This window comes from Aythya marila (assembly GCF_965140915.1).
Source record: "Aythya marila genome assembly, chromosome: 2".
NCBI classification, from domain to species: Eukaryota; Metazoa; Chordata; class Aves; order Anseriformes; family Anatidae; genus Aythya; species Aythya marila.
In genome coordinates, this window is record NC_139043.1 from 95,988,671 (window position 1) to 96,002,764 (window position 14,094).

Genomic DNA, 14,094 nt, shown 5'->3' on the forward strand with positions numbered 1-14,094 from the left:
AAAAACTCAGCAAGATGACTATTTTCCTGGTCTATTTTCAAAATGGTAATAATATCTTTTATATAAGTGTTAGAAGATCTACATTCTAGTGTTTTCAGGTGTCAGATTGCCCATATGTGGCTTACAACTTGTTTTCTGGCCTGTCCAAAATGCTTACTAAGTTTAGATAACAGATATCCACTTATCTGAAGTAGCAGTTATGCTACAAGGAGCCAGCTGTCAATATTTCTACAAGCAATATGATAAACTTTCAGACATCACTAATGTTGGCTGCATAGGGCACAGCTGGATGACATAAAAATGTTGTATTGCTGCATTGCTTTACTTCTGCACAGCCATTCCACCCATCTTTAAGAGACATGTTACAAGAGCACTGACTTCCTTTCAAGTTATCTATTTAACTTCAGGATCATTGGCGTTTCAACAAAGGGAGGACAAACCACAGTATAAAGACAGCATAAACACTTGAACTGTTCTTAAGAGTTGTGTGTTCACTTTTATGTATATAACAAATATAGTACTGTATTAATTTTAAACAACTTTTATTAAAACATAGTAATTACCAGCTCTTTCCACTGCTTTAATGTCTTTGATCTTGCTGCCTGAAGAATACTTATAATTTTCTTTACTCTTGAACTCTTGATCTCATCTAAAAGGCTTTGAAGAAGGAAACACATTTAAATCTTTCTTTAGAACCAGAGCTTACATTTATTTAAATTTAAAAATATATATATTTTTAACCTGTTAAATGATGACATTCTTGACTTCCAATATTCCAGCTCTGCAGATGGACCAATGTCACCAGTTTCTCTTCTCATTTGCTCACTCTCCACTAAAACTTGTCTGATCTGTTTGATCCAAATCATTAACGCTTCTTCAAGTTTCTCTGTGACCTCTCTGTTACTGCCTTCAAAATCAAAGAGCAGGACTGTTTTGTAAGTACCAAAAAATAAATACTTTATTTTTAACTATAGAGGTTAAATATCCTTGACAAACATAAGTTGAGACTCTATGTAAATTGAGTATATTTAAATCACTGACCAACAATAGGAATAGATTTAAGACTAAGATAAGAAGATGTACACACATATCTACCTACTCAGTTACTATTGTAAATCCTTTAAAATAAGAACAGTTGATAGAGGGAGTTTCTAACAGAAAAAACAGTGATGTGGTTTGGTGACAATCATGTATCAGATGTCCAACAATTCCACTAAATATGATGTGCGTATTTTTCTGCTCATGTTTGTTAAGTAACAGCTTACTTCTCAGCATTTCTGTCTTTCTGCCATTGCAGCCTATTTCACACTAAAAGCATCACATAAAGGACACCATTATCAACAGACACAAAATCCCTGTTATTTATAAGTCAGCACACCTTTTAGATTGTTCTAGCAGGTGAAAAACTCCAGTTTACTTAGTGCATTATGTTTAGGACTTGTTCACCTTGAACTATTAAATGGGTCTAAAGAACTTGTTTAGCCATTTAACATTACTGTCTCATCTTAAAAGCCACCAGTTCTTCTTTGGAAGCTGGTCTAATATAGGAAGTTAGGTTAACACAGGGCGGAGAGGGACTGTAGAAGTATTGACTGGTTTGGCATGATTTCACTCTGAAATTCCTTGTGGTGATAAGAAAGGGCAGAAGGCTAATGTTCAAAGAGACAACCACTCATTTCCACACACATATATATATGTATATATACACATAAATAATTTTAAATAAATATGCCTTTTTTGACTCACAGTCCTTGGACTTAATATTACATAAGATTTCCCCAGTATCAAAAAAAAAACAAAGATGTATACACACTAGTACTTGACTACACTTGGTAAACACTTAGCCAGCACACCAGGAAGAACAGAGGCCAACATGTACACAAAGGTAGGTAAGGAACCACCCAATCCTTTAAGATCTAAAGGATAGGGAAAAGATTGATAACTTTATGATTAGACGATCATAAACCTGGCAAGAGTCAACAGAAAAATGTATATAGCTCATGGAAGATGAATTAATTCTTCAAGGTAAATCTTTATGAATAGCATAACACTAGTTTTCTTAGAAACAGCATCACTGTTGTGTTTATCTTGTTGTAGGAATTACTCACCTGCAGTTATGTAGTCAGATGGGTTCTGTAAATTGCTGATATAAATATCAATATCCACTTTTGCGAGCTGGATTTTGTCTTCTAGATTCTGTCTCGATGATGACAAAGTACCCACGAATCTATCCACTGAATACAGGAAGTCTTGTATCTGGCTGTCCTTCAGACCTTCTTTCACAGCCCCCCAGTGCTGATTGTTTCACAATTTATGAATATAAAAATATATAAATAATTAAAACGTAAAACCAGAGCCAAACTCTCTTTTTTTTTCTTTTCTTTTTTTTTTTTTTTTAATACCAATGGGCTTTTTAACTTATTTAACAAAGATTTATCAGTATGCCCTTTCAACTACACTAATCAGCACTATATGCACAAATATTTTCAAGTGTGCATTAATTTAATTAGTCTGTTAGACAAGAAGAGACAAACAAGCATAAATATCTCAAGAAATAAAAATGCATCCCTCTTCTCACTGTCCTCAAAGTCAGTTGCCACCTATTTTTTTCTCCCAGTCTGATTTGGCACCCTCTGAAAAGAGTTATGGAGATTCTAATCTCCTTTATTGTGCCTGGGTTAGAGAAAAGAATAGCATAAAATAATAGGATATGACACCATCATTCTCAACAGACACGAAGCTTTACTACATTTACTACTTCTGAACATGTTACTCTAGAAGCAACGGAACCAACTATGATGCTTTGTCTGTTCCATAAAACAATAACTCAAAGAAGCTGGATATCCTGGCTGTGACATGGTGCTTCCCCTCCACACTCTAGAATAAAATCATGGACTGATCTTTTATTCTGCCAGAAGGACTTGGGACTTCCTTCAGTCCAAGTTTAACCTAGTTTTAATTAAATCATCACAGTTTTGCCTTAGTATGGCGGTTGTGCTATTTTCTTCTTTGTCGTGAGCATTACAGCTGCTGCTATTGCTTGAAAATGAACACAAACTATAAAAATTTTAAACACTTAAATACAAATTGCATGACTCTCATAAAGGCCTATATGAGACTTTTATCTTTATGTGTCCCCTGCTTTATGTTCATCTGATGCACAAAGGGGACTGCAGCAGTCACTTGCCTTAATTCCAACTGTTGTTTAAAAATATATATATATATATATATCTATATATATATACATGTATATATATGTATATATGATTACCTGTTGGGATTTAAGTGCTGGTATCATGATCTGGGATAATAAAAATTCCAGGCCCTCAAGTATATTTCCATTAGAACAATCAAATACACCAAAATTCACCTCCTTTGGGAAGAAACAGAAGTTAGCAAAGTGTATGTAAACTTTTACAACATTTTTCTATTTGAGGGAAATGCATGGAACACAAATATGTATAACCCATAACTCTCTACATTCCATGAGGATATTGCCCCCCAGATACAGAATTTGGATTTGATATAAACTAAAACTCAACTGGAAATTCCAAGGCTTGTCCATTAGTTTGAGTCACCAGAAAACTCTGTCCCATATTGTAGTAACACTCCAACAAGCAGTTAAGATTAACTTGATATCAGTACATTAATTAACCTTAAGAAAATTTTATGTCTACATTTTTCTTGTAGAGGAGCAGTTTCTGACCACTGTAAGTGTCTAAGAGAAAGGATAACAAATGTATCAGGCAAGAAAAGTCACACTCAGCAGCACAGTTCTCTCCAATTCATTATTCATGGGAAGCAACAAGCAGTGCATTGCCAAAGATGGGGATAGAGAGAGTCAGTACTGCTGAGTAAAATTCAACTGCAGAATTTAAAACATAAATTGGAGCGAGTGAAGAACTGCATATTTCCCAGTGCTATTCATTTATGAACCAGTCAGCTGTTCTGTTACTGGCATTTTGCCCATAAATGCACACATCCTGAACATGGGCCGTGTGCCCTCTATTACCCATACCAACTAGCTGTTACGCCCCTGGGTGCATCTCTTTTAGAAGAGAGTGGGTCTCATTCACAACTTCTGAACTGCACAAACAAACACTGTTTTTCTGCCTTCATCATAATGAAGGTTTCACTGATCTGTGGGAAAGAGTACTAAGTTCTGCCCTGGAAGCTTCTACTCCCAACTTTTTCCCATGGAATGATTCCGGAGTGTTTTAGGAATGGCAACCACAAATGAAATTTTCTAAGGGATTTGATATTCTTTTCTATCTTGATTAATAATTTTATTAATATTTTTCTTGCTAGTTCCACACCTGAATGCAAAAAGAAGAGTGTTTAAGACAATTAGTTGTCATGCATGGGTAGAATACTATTTCCAAACAATATTACAGTATAATAATCCCAATAAAGTACAAAAGGATAGAAAGCCCTTCTTCAAAAGTAAGAGGAGTTATGGATGAATAGTCAAGGCATCATTCTTAATCTATTCCACCTAAAGTTTGAGTACCTCTTCACAAAAGAAGAAGATGCCCTAGACAGAAAGTCACAGAGAAACACAGTTCCCATTAAATAGTGCCTGAAGAAGTGCATTGTATCCCTGGAAGTGTTTAAGGCCAGCCTGGATGGGTCTTTGAGCAATGTGGTCTAGTGGAAGGTGTCCCTGCCCATGGCAGCAGGGTCGGAATTAGATCATCTTTAAGGTCCCTTCCAACCCAAACCATTCTATGATTCTATGATATGAGGAAGAACAGGTTTCTTTTGCATGTCACTTCAAAATAATGAATCTTTATTAGTTTAAATCTTGTTGGTTTTTTTTTTTTTTTTTTAACAAGATTGCACGTAGCTACTTTCCTAATCATTAGAACATTACTTTATCACACATACTTATTCTGATGAAAAAGAACTTCCGTTAAAAATACAACTAAACTTTTTCATGAAAACACTCCCCACTTCTTTTCCTGATTCCAGGAGAACTTCTGCGTGAATAAGGGTCTAAGAAAATCTCAAATGCACTCTAAACACTGCATGATTTTGTCTGACCTGGGAAATGTTTGATGCAGTTATAACTTTATCTGATGTCCTTAGGAAAAATGCACAAGTTCCTGTAAAGTTCTGTAAAAAGCACAAAATACATACGGTTAAAAAGAATACACACATAGAGTAAAAATAATTTACTTCATAACTTGCTAAAATGCTGAAAACAAAATTGCAAAAAATATGTATATATATTACTCAAATAAGATAAAGAACCATTTGTAAAATATTTAAGAATCTGTCTCTCTCAAATCAAACACTGATTTTTCTCCTGCTGACATAAGAACGTGAGAAACACCCTTCTGGGCAGAGCAGAGCAGTCCAGTATCACAACTCTGACATGAAAATGCAGTTTATGGAGGGCTTGTGAACTAGGCTACTTCCTGTGCTCCATTCCTCTCCTATTTCTGCACCAGCTGCAACAGTTGTTTGTGAGCTGTTAGATGACATGGTCCTGTCTTGTCATTTTAGCACCCATTTATGAACCTACCCATCTTATTGTCTAATCCTTTTCTGAGCTCACTGACATAAACTCAGTGAAGAAAACTATATACTCAGCTTTCTTTAAAGTACTTTTCATTGGTATTTAGACCAGAATGAATCAATTTAAAATGGCATTTATGTCATTTATTGTTGAAAAGAAACTGAAAGATTACTCAGAACTACTGAACCAAGTGTTTCTAACATCTATTTTCATCTTTTTGATGGGCTCAAGTAATGTAAGTTTCAAATCAGTACCATAAACAATGCTTATTTTTACTCTATAAAATAATAACTCAACCAAAAGAAATCTGAAAAGCCCTTCCAATTGATTCAGTTCACAAATTGTACACAAGAATGTATAGCCCAGTTTACAGTAAATATGATTCAATTGTATAATTTAATTTGTGATATTCTTTGTTATATATTGAGCTGATCTTACACGATACCATTGTGCTAGACAGTGTCGGCATGTGCAAGCAGAACATTACACACTGTCTATTGGAAAAGAAGACAATGAAAATACATTTTTCTGCAGAAATATATCAACTTTGTCCCAATGTTCTGTTTTTCAGTAACAAAGCTCAAAAGGAAATTTGGTGCCACTGAACTTTTAAACCTAGTCCTCCTCAAGCTATTTAGAAATAAAAAAGAAACAAGCAGTTTTTCACTTATAACTTTTTTTTTTTTTTTTAATGCTTTTTATTATCATTTCAGTGGTTAGCAAATGAAAACTCCTTAGGCTTCCAGTCTGCAGTCCTGATATAGTCCACTTTTGGTGAAAGTATGCTTCCAAAAATAGAAAAAATCATCCATATTTTGTGATTATTTTTGGATTCTTCATTTCTGCTAAGCTTTCACATGGCAATACCAGAGAGTAATGCTTTCATACTCTCCTGTTCTCAAACAATTCCCTTCTGTCTTGACAAGTAACAATATATGACTTATATAATTTTGCCACGTAGTTACTTGGCAGCAGGTCATTGCTAATAGAGTGGGAGAAGGGGCCTGCTCTTTTCAAAAGCTTCTCCCAGCAGAGAATACTGGAGCACTTCTCAGTAGCAGCACTATAATAAGGTTATTAAGCTCACATTTGGTTCTATACCCTAGTTTTGTATTAGAAACCAAGAAACGTTTGGGGTGTGGGCCCTCTCCCTTCATGTACTCTGCGGTATGCTCACAGAAAAGATTGCTTAAACTCTGGGATGATCATGGCTGACCATCACTCTTTAGCATCATACTCCTCTAGTAAAAGGGAAATTAAAAATAAATAAGAAAATGAATTAGAAATCTAAAAGACTATTCTGAATACACTCCTGAATAATGCTTATGCATTACAGTAAGGAGGTTGGTATAAGTACTAGAATGGAATAAATGAATTATTAAAGGTATTTTTGAAGTAATGTGCGTTATATGCAAGGAAATACAAAAACACTGAAGAACTGCATTTTTAAATTAGAAGTGCATGAGCATGGGAAAATACTGAAGCATGTAATCAATAACAAAAACTTTGAGAAATGCAACCTTTAACAAGGGTTTATTTGACTTGCTCTCTTCTTAGATGGCAACATCCATCAATCTCCATTTCTTTCCAGATCAGCTTTACTGGTGAATTCCACTCTCAGCTCAAGAAATGTTGGGAGATCTTGCATTATTAGAACGTGGATTAAGTACTTGAATACCTATCCAAGAACTACAAAAATCTGCTTTAATACTGCACAGCTGTTATGGGTTTGTTGTTGTTCTTGCTGTTTTTCATTATTTTACCTTGCAAGTGTCATGTAATGAATTTTTCAACCATACCTCAGTAGCATCCATGGTAAGAAATAACTTCTTCTGAAGCATACTGTTTGTTGACCCATCTGACCTCAATGAAGCATTCGACTTCTGCTAAAAATTAAATTATAAATAAGAGGTTAATAAAATAAAAACAAGTATTACACAGATACATTGTCCTATTTTAATATGTGAATTACAACAAATCTCATTTTAAATCAATTAATAGTACCCAACCTGTAAGGTTGACTTTATCTGGGGAATAAGCTTTGCACAAATTCCACAATCCCCAGTAAACAGTTTCATAAATCTGCTATTTCAGAAAAAAAAATAAAATCAAAGAATGAGAAAAATCTCAGAAAATATAATGAAAGTGATTCTGAAGTATTTCATGGAGAAACTTCCTCCATGGAAACAAACTGCATGTCTCACAGAAAGAGTTGCATGCCTGGTCTGCAAAGTCATAAACTAATTGAGAGCAGAATTCTAAAGGAACTCTGTCAGATAGATCCTGCCAACAACACAGATAAATTTTGTTTTATGCCTAAGTCTTTAATCATATATCACTCTGAAAAACTTTCTCTCTGAGAAGACTTGCTGCCCCTGGGTCCCTCTCTGTTGAGATACCTTTCTCCACTACAACATTTTCTCCTTGAAGCAACAAAATATTTAAGCTTAATCAAGACCTACTTCCCTCTAATTTTCTGTCACACACATAAATAGAGAAAAATCCATTGAAACTTGGAAGAATATAAGAGAAAATTATGTGGAAGTAGCCTGCGGGTGTCTCTCTTTCAAGTTTGAGGAGAGGCTCATTCCTAAAAAGACAAATGATTAGTTCCTGCTGGACCAAATATATGATGTGTGACATATAGTCGCGTCTCCCACATTCTAAGCCAAATCCCATCTCCTCATCCCTATGCAGAGTCTAAAAGAAACATTATGTACCTAAGCTGTCAAAGGCGAGAGAAGAGCAGAAGTGAAGAAAGAATGTTTGAGAAATCTTGGTAAGAATATGCCTACTTTGGCTCTGGCCAAAGGTCTGCCCAGGTCAGTATTTTGTCTCAGAGAATGACCAAAAATGGCTAAAAACACGACAAACTTGTCACCAGCCCTAAACAATCTCCAAATATTGACAGAACAGTCAGTTTAATGAGATCTCTGGATTCATCAGAATGAGGTGATAAAGATGGAATTCATAATTTCCATCAGTAACATTTATTTTTTTATGCTATGATACTTTTGCAACAATATTTTAATAAATTCATGTTTTAACGACTAAAAAGATCAAAACAAATTAAATCTGTTTTAAACAAATAATTAAATCCAGAAACAAAATGTTTTACTTAAGCCATGCTGGGCATTCATTCCTGGCTTGTCAGTTAAGGAAAACACTTTCCAGATTTTAGTCTCATCTTGATTCAAGTCAGAAGAACATGTTCCTCCCAGAAATGTGCATACGCAGTCCCAGTGAAAGGAAAAACAGATTAAACTCTTTCGACAGCTGAGCTGATTCTATGCTTTGCAAATTCTCTAAGCAATTCCAACAATACTGAAAAGTACAGGTTATAATGAACCTGTAATTCATTCCTGCACTTCACTGAGAGTCAAGCATTATCCATCAGCTTTTGTTCCCAACAAGCCTGAAGTAACACCTCTGCTGACCAGAATATTAAGCCACTTTAGTTTACAAAAGAATTTTTCACCCTTTTGAATCAGTGCTTTGTCCATACTAGAGTTGGTGGAATTCAAACTGAAAGAAGACAAAGCGATTCTTACACAAGCAATTCACCATTGCTACAATACTTATTTTAGCTAATCTTCTAAAACTCTGAGTGCTGGGGACACTTTGCCTCAATTATCTGTATCTTTTTTGAAGAATGAATTATTAAATTATTTGGCCATTTTTTAAGTTGCATTTTGTGAAAATAAGAACATACCACACCACAGGGCATTCACTTGTTTCCACCTAAGCCAAGCTGGCAGTACCAAAACAATGAGATCCAGGTTCTTTTCCATTTTCTTTGGCATAAAGAGCAAAAAAGTCACTTCTAAGATCTTCTGAATTTTGCAACCGTCACATGAGTAAATAAATAAATAAATAAAACTTTTGCAAAAGTAATAAAAGAAACATACCTGCAAGACATCTTGGTAAAAGAAGAGTAACTTTTTAAGTCCAGTAGAGGCAAAGAATTGTTCTATAAGTTGAAACTGAAAATAAAATTATAATGGTAGTTAGTTGTGTAGCAATTTCAAAAGACTGGAATTTTTGGAAAGGTATTTAATAACAATCATTTAGTGATAATTTATATTTACCTTGTCATCAGAAACAATGGCCTCCTCTACTTGCTGCTCACTTAAGCCCATGCCATCTGCCAATCTTGATATCAAATACTTGTGTCGTTCATCTATCTGCGCTCTTCTCTCCTCTCTGATGACTTTAGCTTGTTTGGCTAGTTCTTTCCTAGTTTCACTGGAAAGTATTATACTTTTCTTACCAGTTGTCTAGAAAATAAAAGTTTGTGATGGATTATTTTTCCCATAGCTATTCTATATTGCATTTAAAGACTGTATTTTTTATTGTTATCTTTAAGGTGTTTTCATAACGACGTCATGTGGAACATAAAAACTTACATCAAAGAAATGGAAAGGAAAAATAAAGATCATTAATAATTAACTTGTTAGGCTGGAATTACTTCTCAGTATAAAGCTGCTACAAGAGAAACTTCAGATCAGGACCTCAGAATCAGATGCAGATCCTGGCATTATAATGGCTCTAATTCAAATCTGAGCTTTATGAGTCCAGATTCCAAACTAAATGTGCATATTCCAGATGTGGGATCACTCCCACCTCTATACTGTCAGCATTTTAACATACAGTATCAAGTTATTACTGAAATGGAAAAAAAAAAAATAAAACCAGTCACTACTGAAACAAATATAAAATTGAAGTTTAATATGCAGGTCATATAATGGTAGTAGCAAAGTGGCAAAGCAGGAAATTTATGTAGACAAATGATTTTTTTTAAAATCTTCATGATAGCGTGAACAAGACTAGATACGCTAAATAACATTTTTAAGTTAACAGTTAATCTTCAGAAGCTGTACAAATAAAAGTAAAGGTTTGGGTTAAAGTATCACCACACTTAGCATTCTCCCCCGTACACAGTTCCCGCTGAGTACCTGGGATGTCTGGAGTGTCTCTGTAATTCACAATTTTCATTGGAGAAAAGCAGTGAGAAATTACATCATCTTTCCAGTACACTAAGCTAGGAATTGTAATTGAGTAACCCTGATTTACAATCGGCCTCCTTTGGCTCCTAACAACTGGTTTTACCCCAAGTTCTGGACGTTCCACAACACTCCTCTCTCACTGCATCTCTTTGAGACCTGGAGACACTAAGACTGTTCAAATATCTGTATCTGTTGGTCAGTGCCATTCCAACGTATCTAAAAGCCACATTTTTCTGATTCTCAGTTCATTCTTCTCCCATGTCATATGTGTCAGTCATTCATCATGTCTGGTTCCCATGCAAACAGCTAGACCTCTTGTTTTGTGTATGCCTTTCCTGATTCAGTACTCAGTTTCTCCCTCCTTCAAGACAAATGTTATGGAGCAAAAGCCAAAAAACTTCCACATTACACGACATAAAATTATTAGAGATAACATGTAGCTATAAAATATATATGCTTATAGTTTTTAAATCTCTAAAACATTACAGAAATACAGCTATTACTCTCTCTCTGATAGCAATTTCTTTTTTATGTCTTAGTAAGGACACTAGATGCCAAGTACCGAATGTCATTTTTTCTGTGCTGTTTTTCTAAGTGCATTAGATGACTGAACATGATTTAATAGCCATCTTATTAGTGTCTGGGGTGGAGGCAGAATACAGTATTCTGGCAGTGTTGCAGAAAAAAAATACTGTTTTTTGTAACTTATTTCAGCTCCAATCATAACTTAGGGGAGAAACACATTTTGGATACTGCATAAAATAAACTAAGATTTGTGCCCAGACCATGACTGGATCCAAAAAGAATATATGAATATAATGTAAGAATATAATCTTAATTATTTTAGTTAAATAAGCCTGCTCAGAGTTCTGGATGGATTGGACTCAACCACCTTCACAAATTAAGCCACCTCATTTAAAGTGACATGAGATATTCCCATGAGATGGTGCAGATGTGGCATTATGCAGTATTGGTTAAGTATGCTTAACCAATATTAATTTTCATCTTGGCAAAGAAAGGTAATTAACAAATGAATGATCAAAAACTCCATGAAGCAAAACCCCAACAACATACATTGTGAGCACAGAAAGTAAATGACCTAACACTTTATACAATTTTGAGTGGTTCACTGTTCTTTTTTCTTGTAGTTAACAGAGATTAATGAAGCCAGAACCCTCCAGTATCAGGCCAAACTTTGTCAATGACAACTTCAAGAACAACCTGTACAGAAGAAAATTTAGCAGACAAAAGGCAGCTGAATCACCACCTATTTTAAAATGAAAACACTTGCCGGAAGAACAGCAGTGAAAGGTGATCCTGTGACAGCAGATCCCAGTTCAGTGCTCCTTGTCTTCAGAACCCCTCGTCTACGATGCTTACTTTCTCTATCTAGTGACAAGAAGAAGAGGCAAGTTGTACTTATTCTGGTATATGCACAATAAATGCATTTTTCAAGCTGTGCAAAAAATGTCACCACACCGTGTCTTAGTATCTTCTGGCTAACTTCTTCTCAGGCTGGGGGAAACAAGACATGAAAGGAACATTAGAAAACTCGTGCCTCTACAGAAACCCTTAGAATCTGTTAGGGGTAAAAGATATCTTTTAATAGCATTTATCTGAAGATCAATTTCAAAGAATCCCTACTGATAGCAGTAGAGGTTAAAACAAACAAATAAAAAGCAACAATTTAAGGTACTTGTATGAAGAAATCAATTCTGGAAAAATCATAGGTTGAAATACTATCACTTCTCATGCTTAATATTCTCATCCGGTTATTCTTCCTCTGTTACTCCTTTATCTAAATTCAGATTGTGAGTCATGTGTCTCTGGCAAATTTGCTACCTGCAGACACCTTAACAACTTGTGCATGTGAATATCTGAAGAATAAAGATTGATAATATTTGCAATAAAAATAAGACATATGTTATTAGTATAACTGCATGCTGCTAATTGATTAAGCCTCCTTAGGATCTTTTGAAGATCTTTAAGTTATCTAATCAAAAATTTAGCATATGCATTTGTTTTTCCTAAAAATGATACTTTGTATATTTAAAGTTGTTTTAGTAACAAGTAAGCATATTAATGCTTTCTTGATACTAAGTAAAATAACTTATCTGCAGCCAGCCACCTTATTTATTTATTTATTTTGTCTAGTTCTCTATTTTAAATAGTTTTTTCATGCTGAAGAAAAAGTAGACAATATTCACTGCGCTCACTTCAGCTAACAAGCCAGTCAATTTACTGTAGACTATCAGGGTGGTCAGGCATATCTTTCCCTTGGTGAATCCATCCTGACTACTCCCAAGCACCTTCAAGTGCCAGGATTTGCTGCTTTATCACTTTTCAAGGTTTCAAGGTGAGGCTGACAGGCTTGGAGTTCCCCAAGTCTTCTTTCTTGACCTTCTTGGAAACAGGAGTGGCATTTGTTTTCCTCCAGGCTTCAGGCACCTCTCCCAGTGCCCTGGATGCTTACAGGTAAGCAAGAGTGGCCTCTCGAGGACATCAGCCAGCTTCCTCAGCACTTGTGGGCACATCCCATCAGGGCCTGTGGACTTAATACATCCAGTTTGCTTAAGTATTCCCTGGCCTGGTGGAAGAGGGTGAGGATACAGAGCACTCAAGCACTGGACATAGGTAGGATCATGGGCCCTGATGGGATGTACCCACAAACGCTGAGGGGCTGGCTGATGTCTTTGAGAGGCCACGCTCAATGATCTTTGAACTAACTATTTAATCTATTCACACCGTTAACATTTTCTGGAAAAGAGATACCATACTATATACTACACTATAGAGTAATATTCATTTTAATTCCAGGAGAAATGGTTGTAATCACATTACTATGAATCAACATGTGTTAAGGGATTTGAGCAGCGCTATGCCTGGCCCTGTAGATATATTTATAAACACATACGTATGTATTTATTTAGGTGTAGGTATTTAAGCTGAAAATTTCAGGTTGCAGTCCCTACACTGGCACATTCAGAACAGTGTGTTCCCACTCAGCATATGTGAACACCTGCTATACCTTTAAACACTCTACTTAATTAGTTTCACACCTTGTTCTTCGATTTTTCTCCATAGAAAGTCACTACGAAGTACTTACCATTATTTTCTCCCTTACCTTTTTTGATAGCAATGAGAGGCGGAGAGAGATCGGTGCCAGCTTTGGAAGAAAGTTGCATTCCTCCGAGTTGCTCCAACTCCTGCTGTGAGGAGCGATCAGGAGAGGACCCAGGCTGGGCTCTCCCCCCTAGATCAGTCTCCTCTCCCCCAGCCTCCTCCATCTCCACCACCACCCCAAAATCGACTTAAATCGACACAAAATGACCGCGCAAGGTGATGTTGCACCAACCAACCACCCGCGCGGGCAGTACTGTTAGCCCTGTTTTAGCATCGGTGACAGATTAGCCCGGAAAACAAAGCAAAGCAAAGCAAAGCAAAACAAAGTAAAACAAAGCAAAACAAGAAATAAAAAGAAGGCGGCCGAGGACCGCTCTTGATCCCCAGAGGGATTTCAAGCCGGCGCTGCGGGCGGGTGCCATGGCAACCCCTACACAAACCCAG

At 35.9% G+C, this 14,094-nt stretch overlaps 1 protein-coding gene across 1 annotated transcript in view; it reads right to left on the reverse strand.

Annotated features, from left to right (window-relative positions):
- Positions 1-13,814, reverse strand: part of LOC309875709 (dynein axonemal heavy chain 5-like) — a gene marked incomplete at both ends in the record, with an annotated part of 145,765 nt that extends 131,951 nt beyond the window's left edge. The window contains 10 exons of the mRNA XM_082755382.1: positions 564-657; positions 742-903; positions 2,105-2,295; positions 3,272-3,373; positions 5,044-5,115; positions 7,321-7,407; positions 9,430-9,504; positions 9,610-9,798; positions 11,819-11,916; positions 13,652-13,814. Of these exons, the coding sequence (XP_082611508.1) occupies positions 564-657; positions 742-903; positions 2,105-2,295; positions 3,272-3,373; positions 5,044-5,115; positions 7,321-7,407; positions 9,430-9,504; positions 9,610-9,798; positions 11,819-11,916; positions 13,652-13,814 (1,233 nt within the window). The remainder of the gene's footprint in view (positions 1-563; positions 658-741; positions 904-2,104; positions 2,296-3,271; positions 3,374-5,043; positions 5,116-7,320; positions 7,408-9,429; positions 9,505-9,609; positions 9,799-11,818; positions 11,917-13,651) is intronic.
- Between the last annotated feature and the right edge of the window lie 280 nt (positions 13,815-14,094).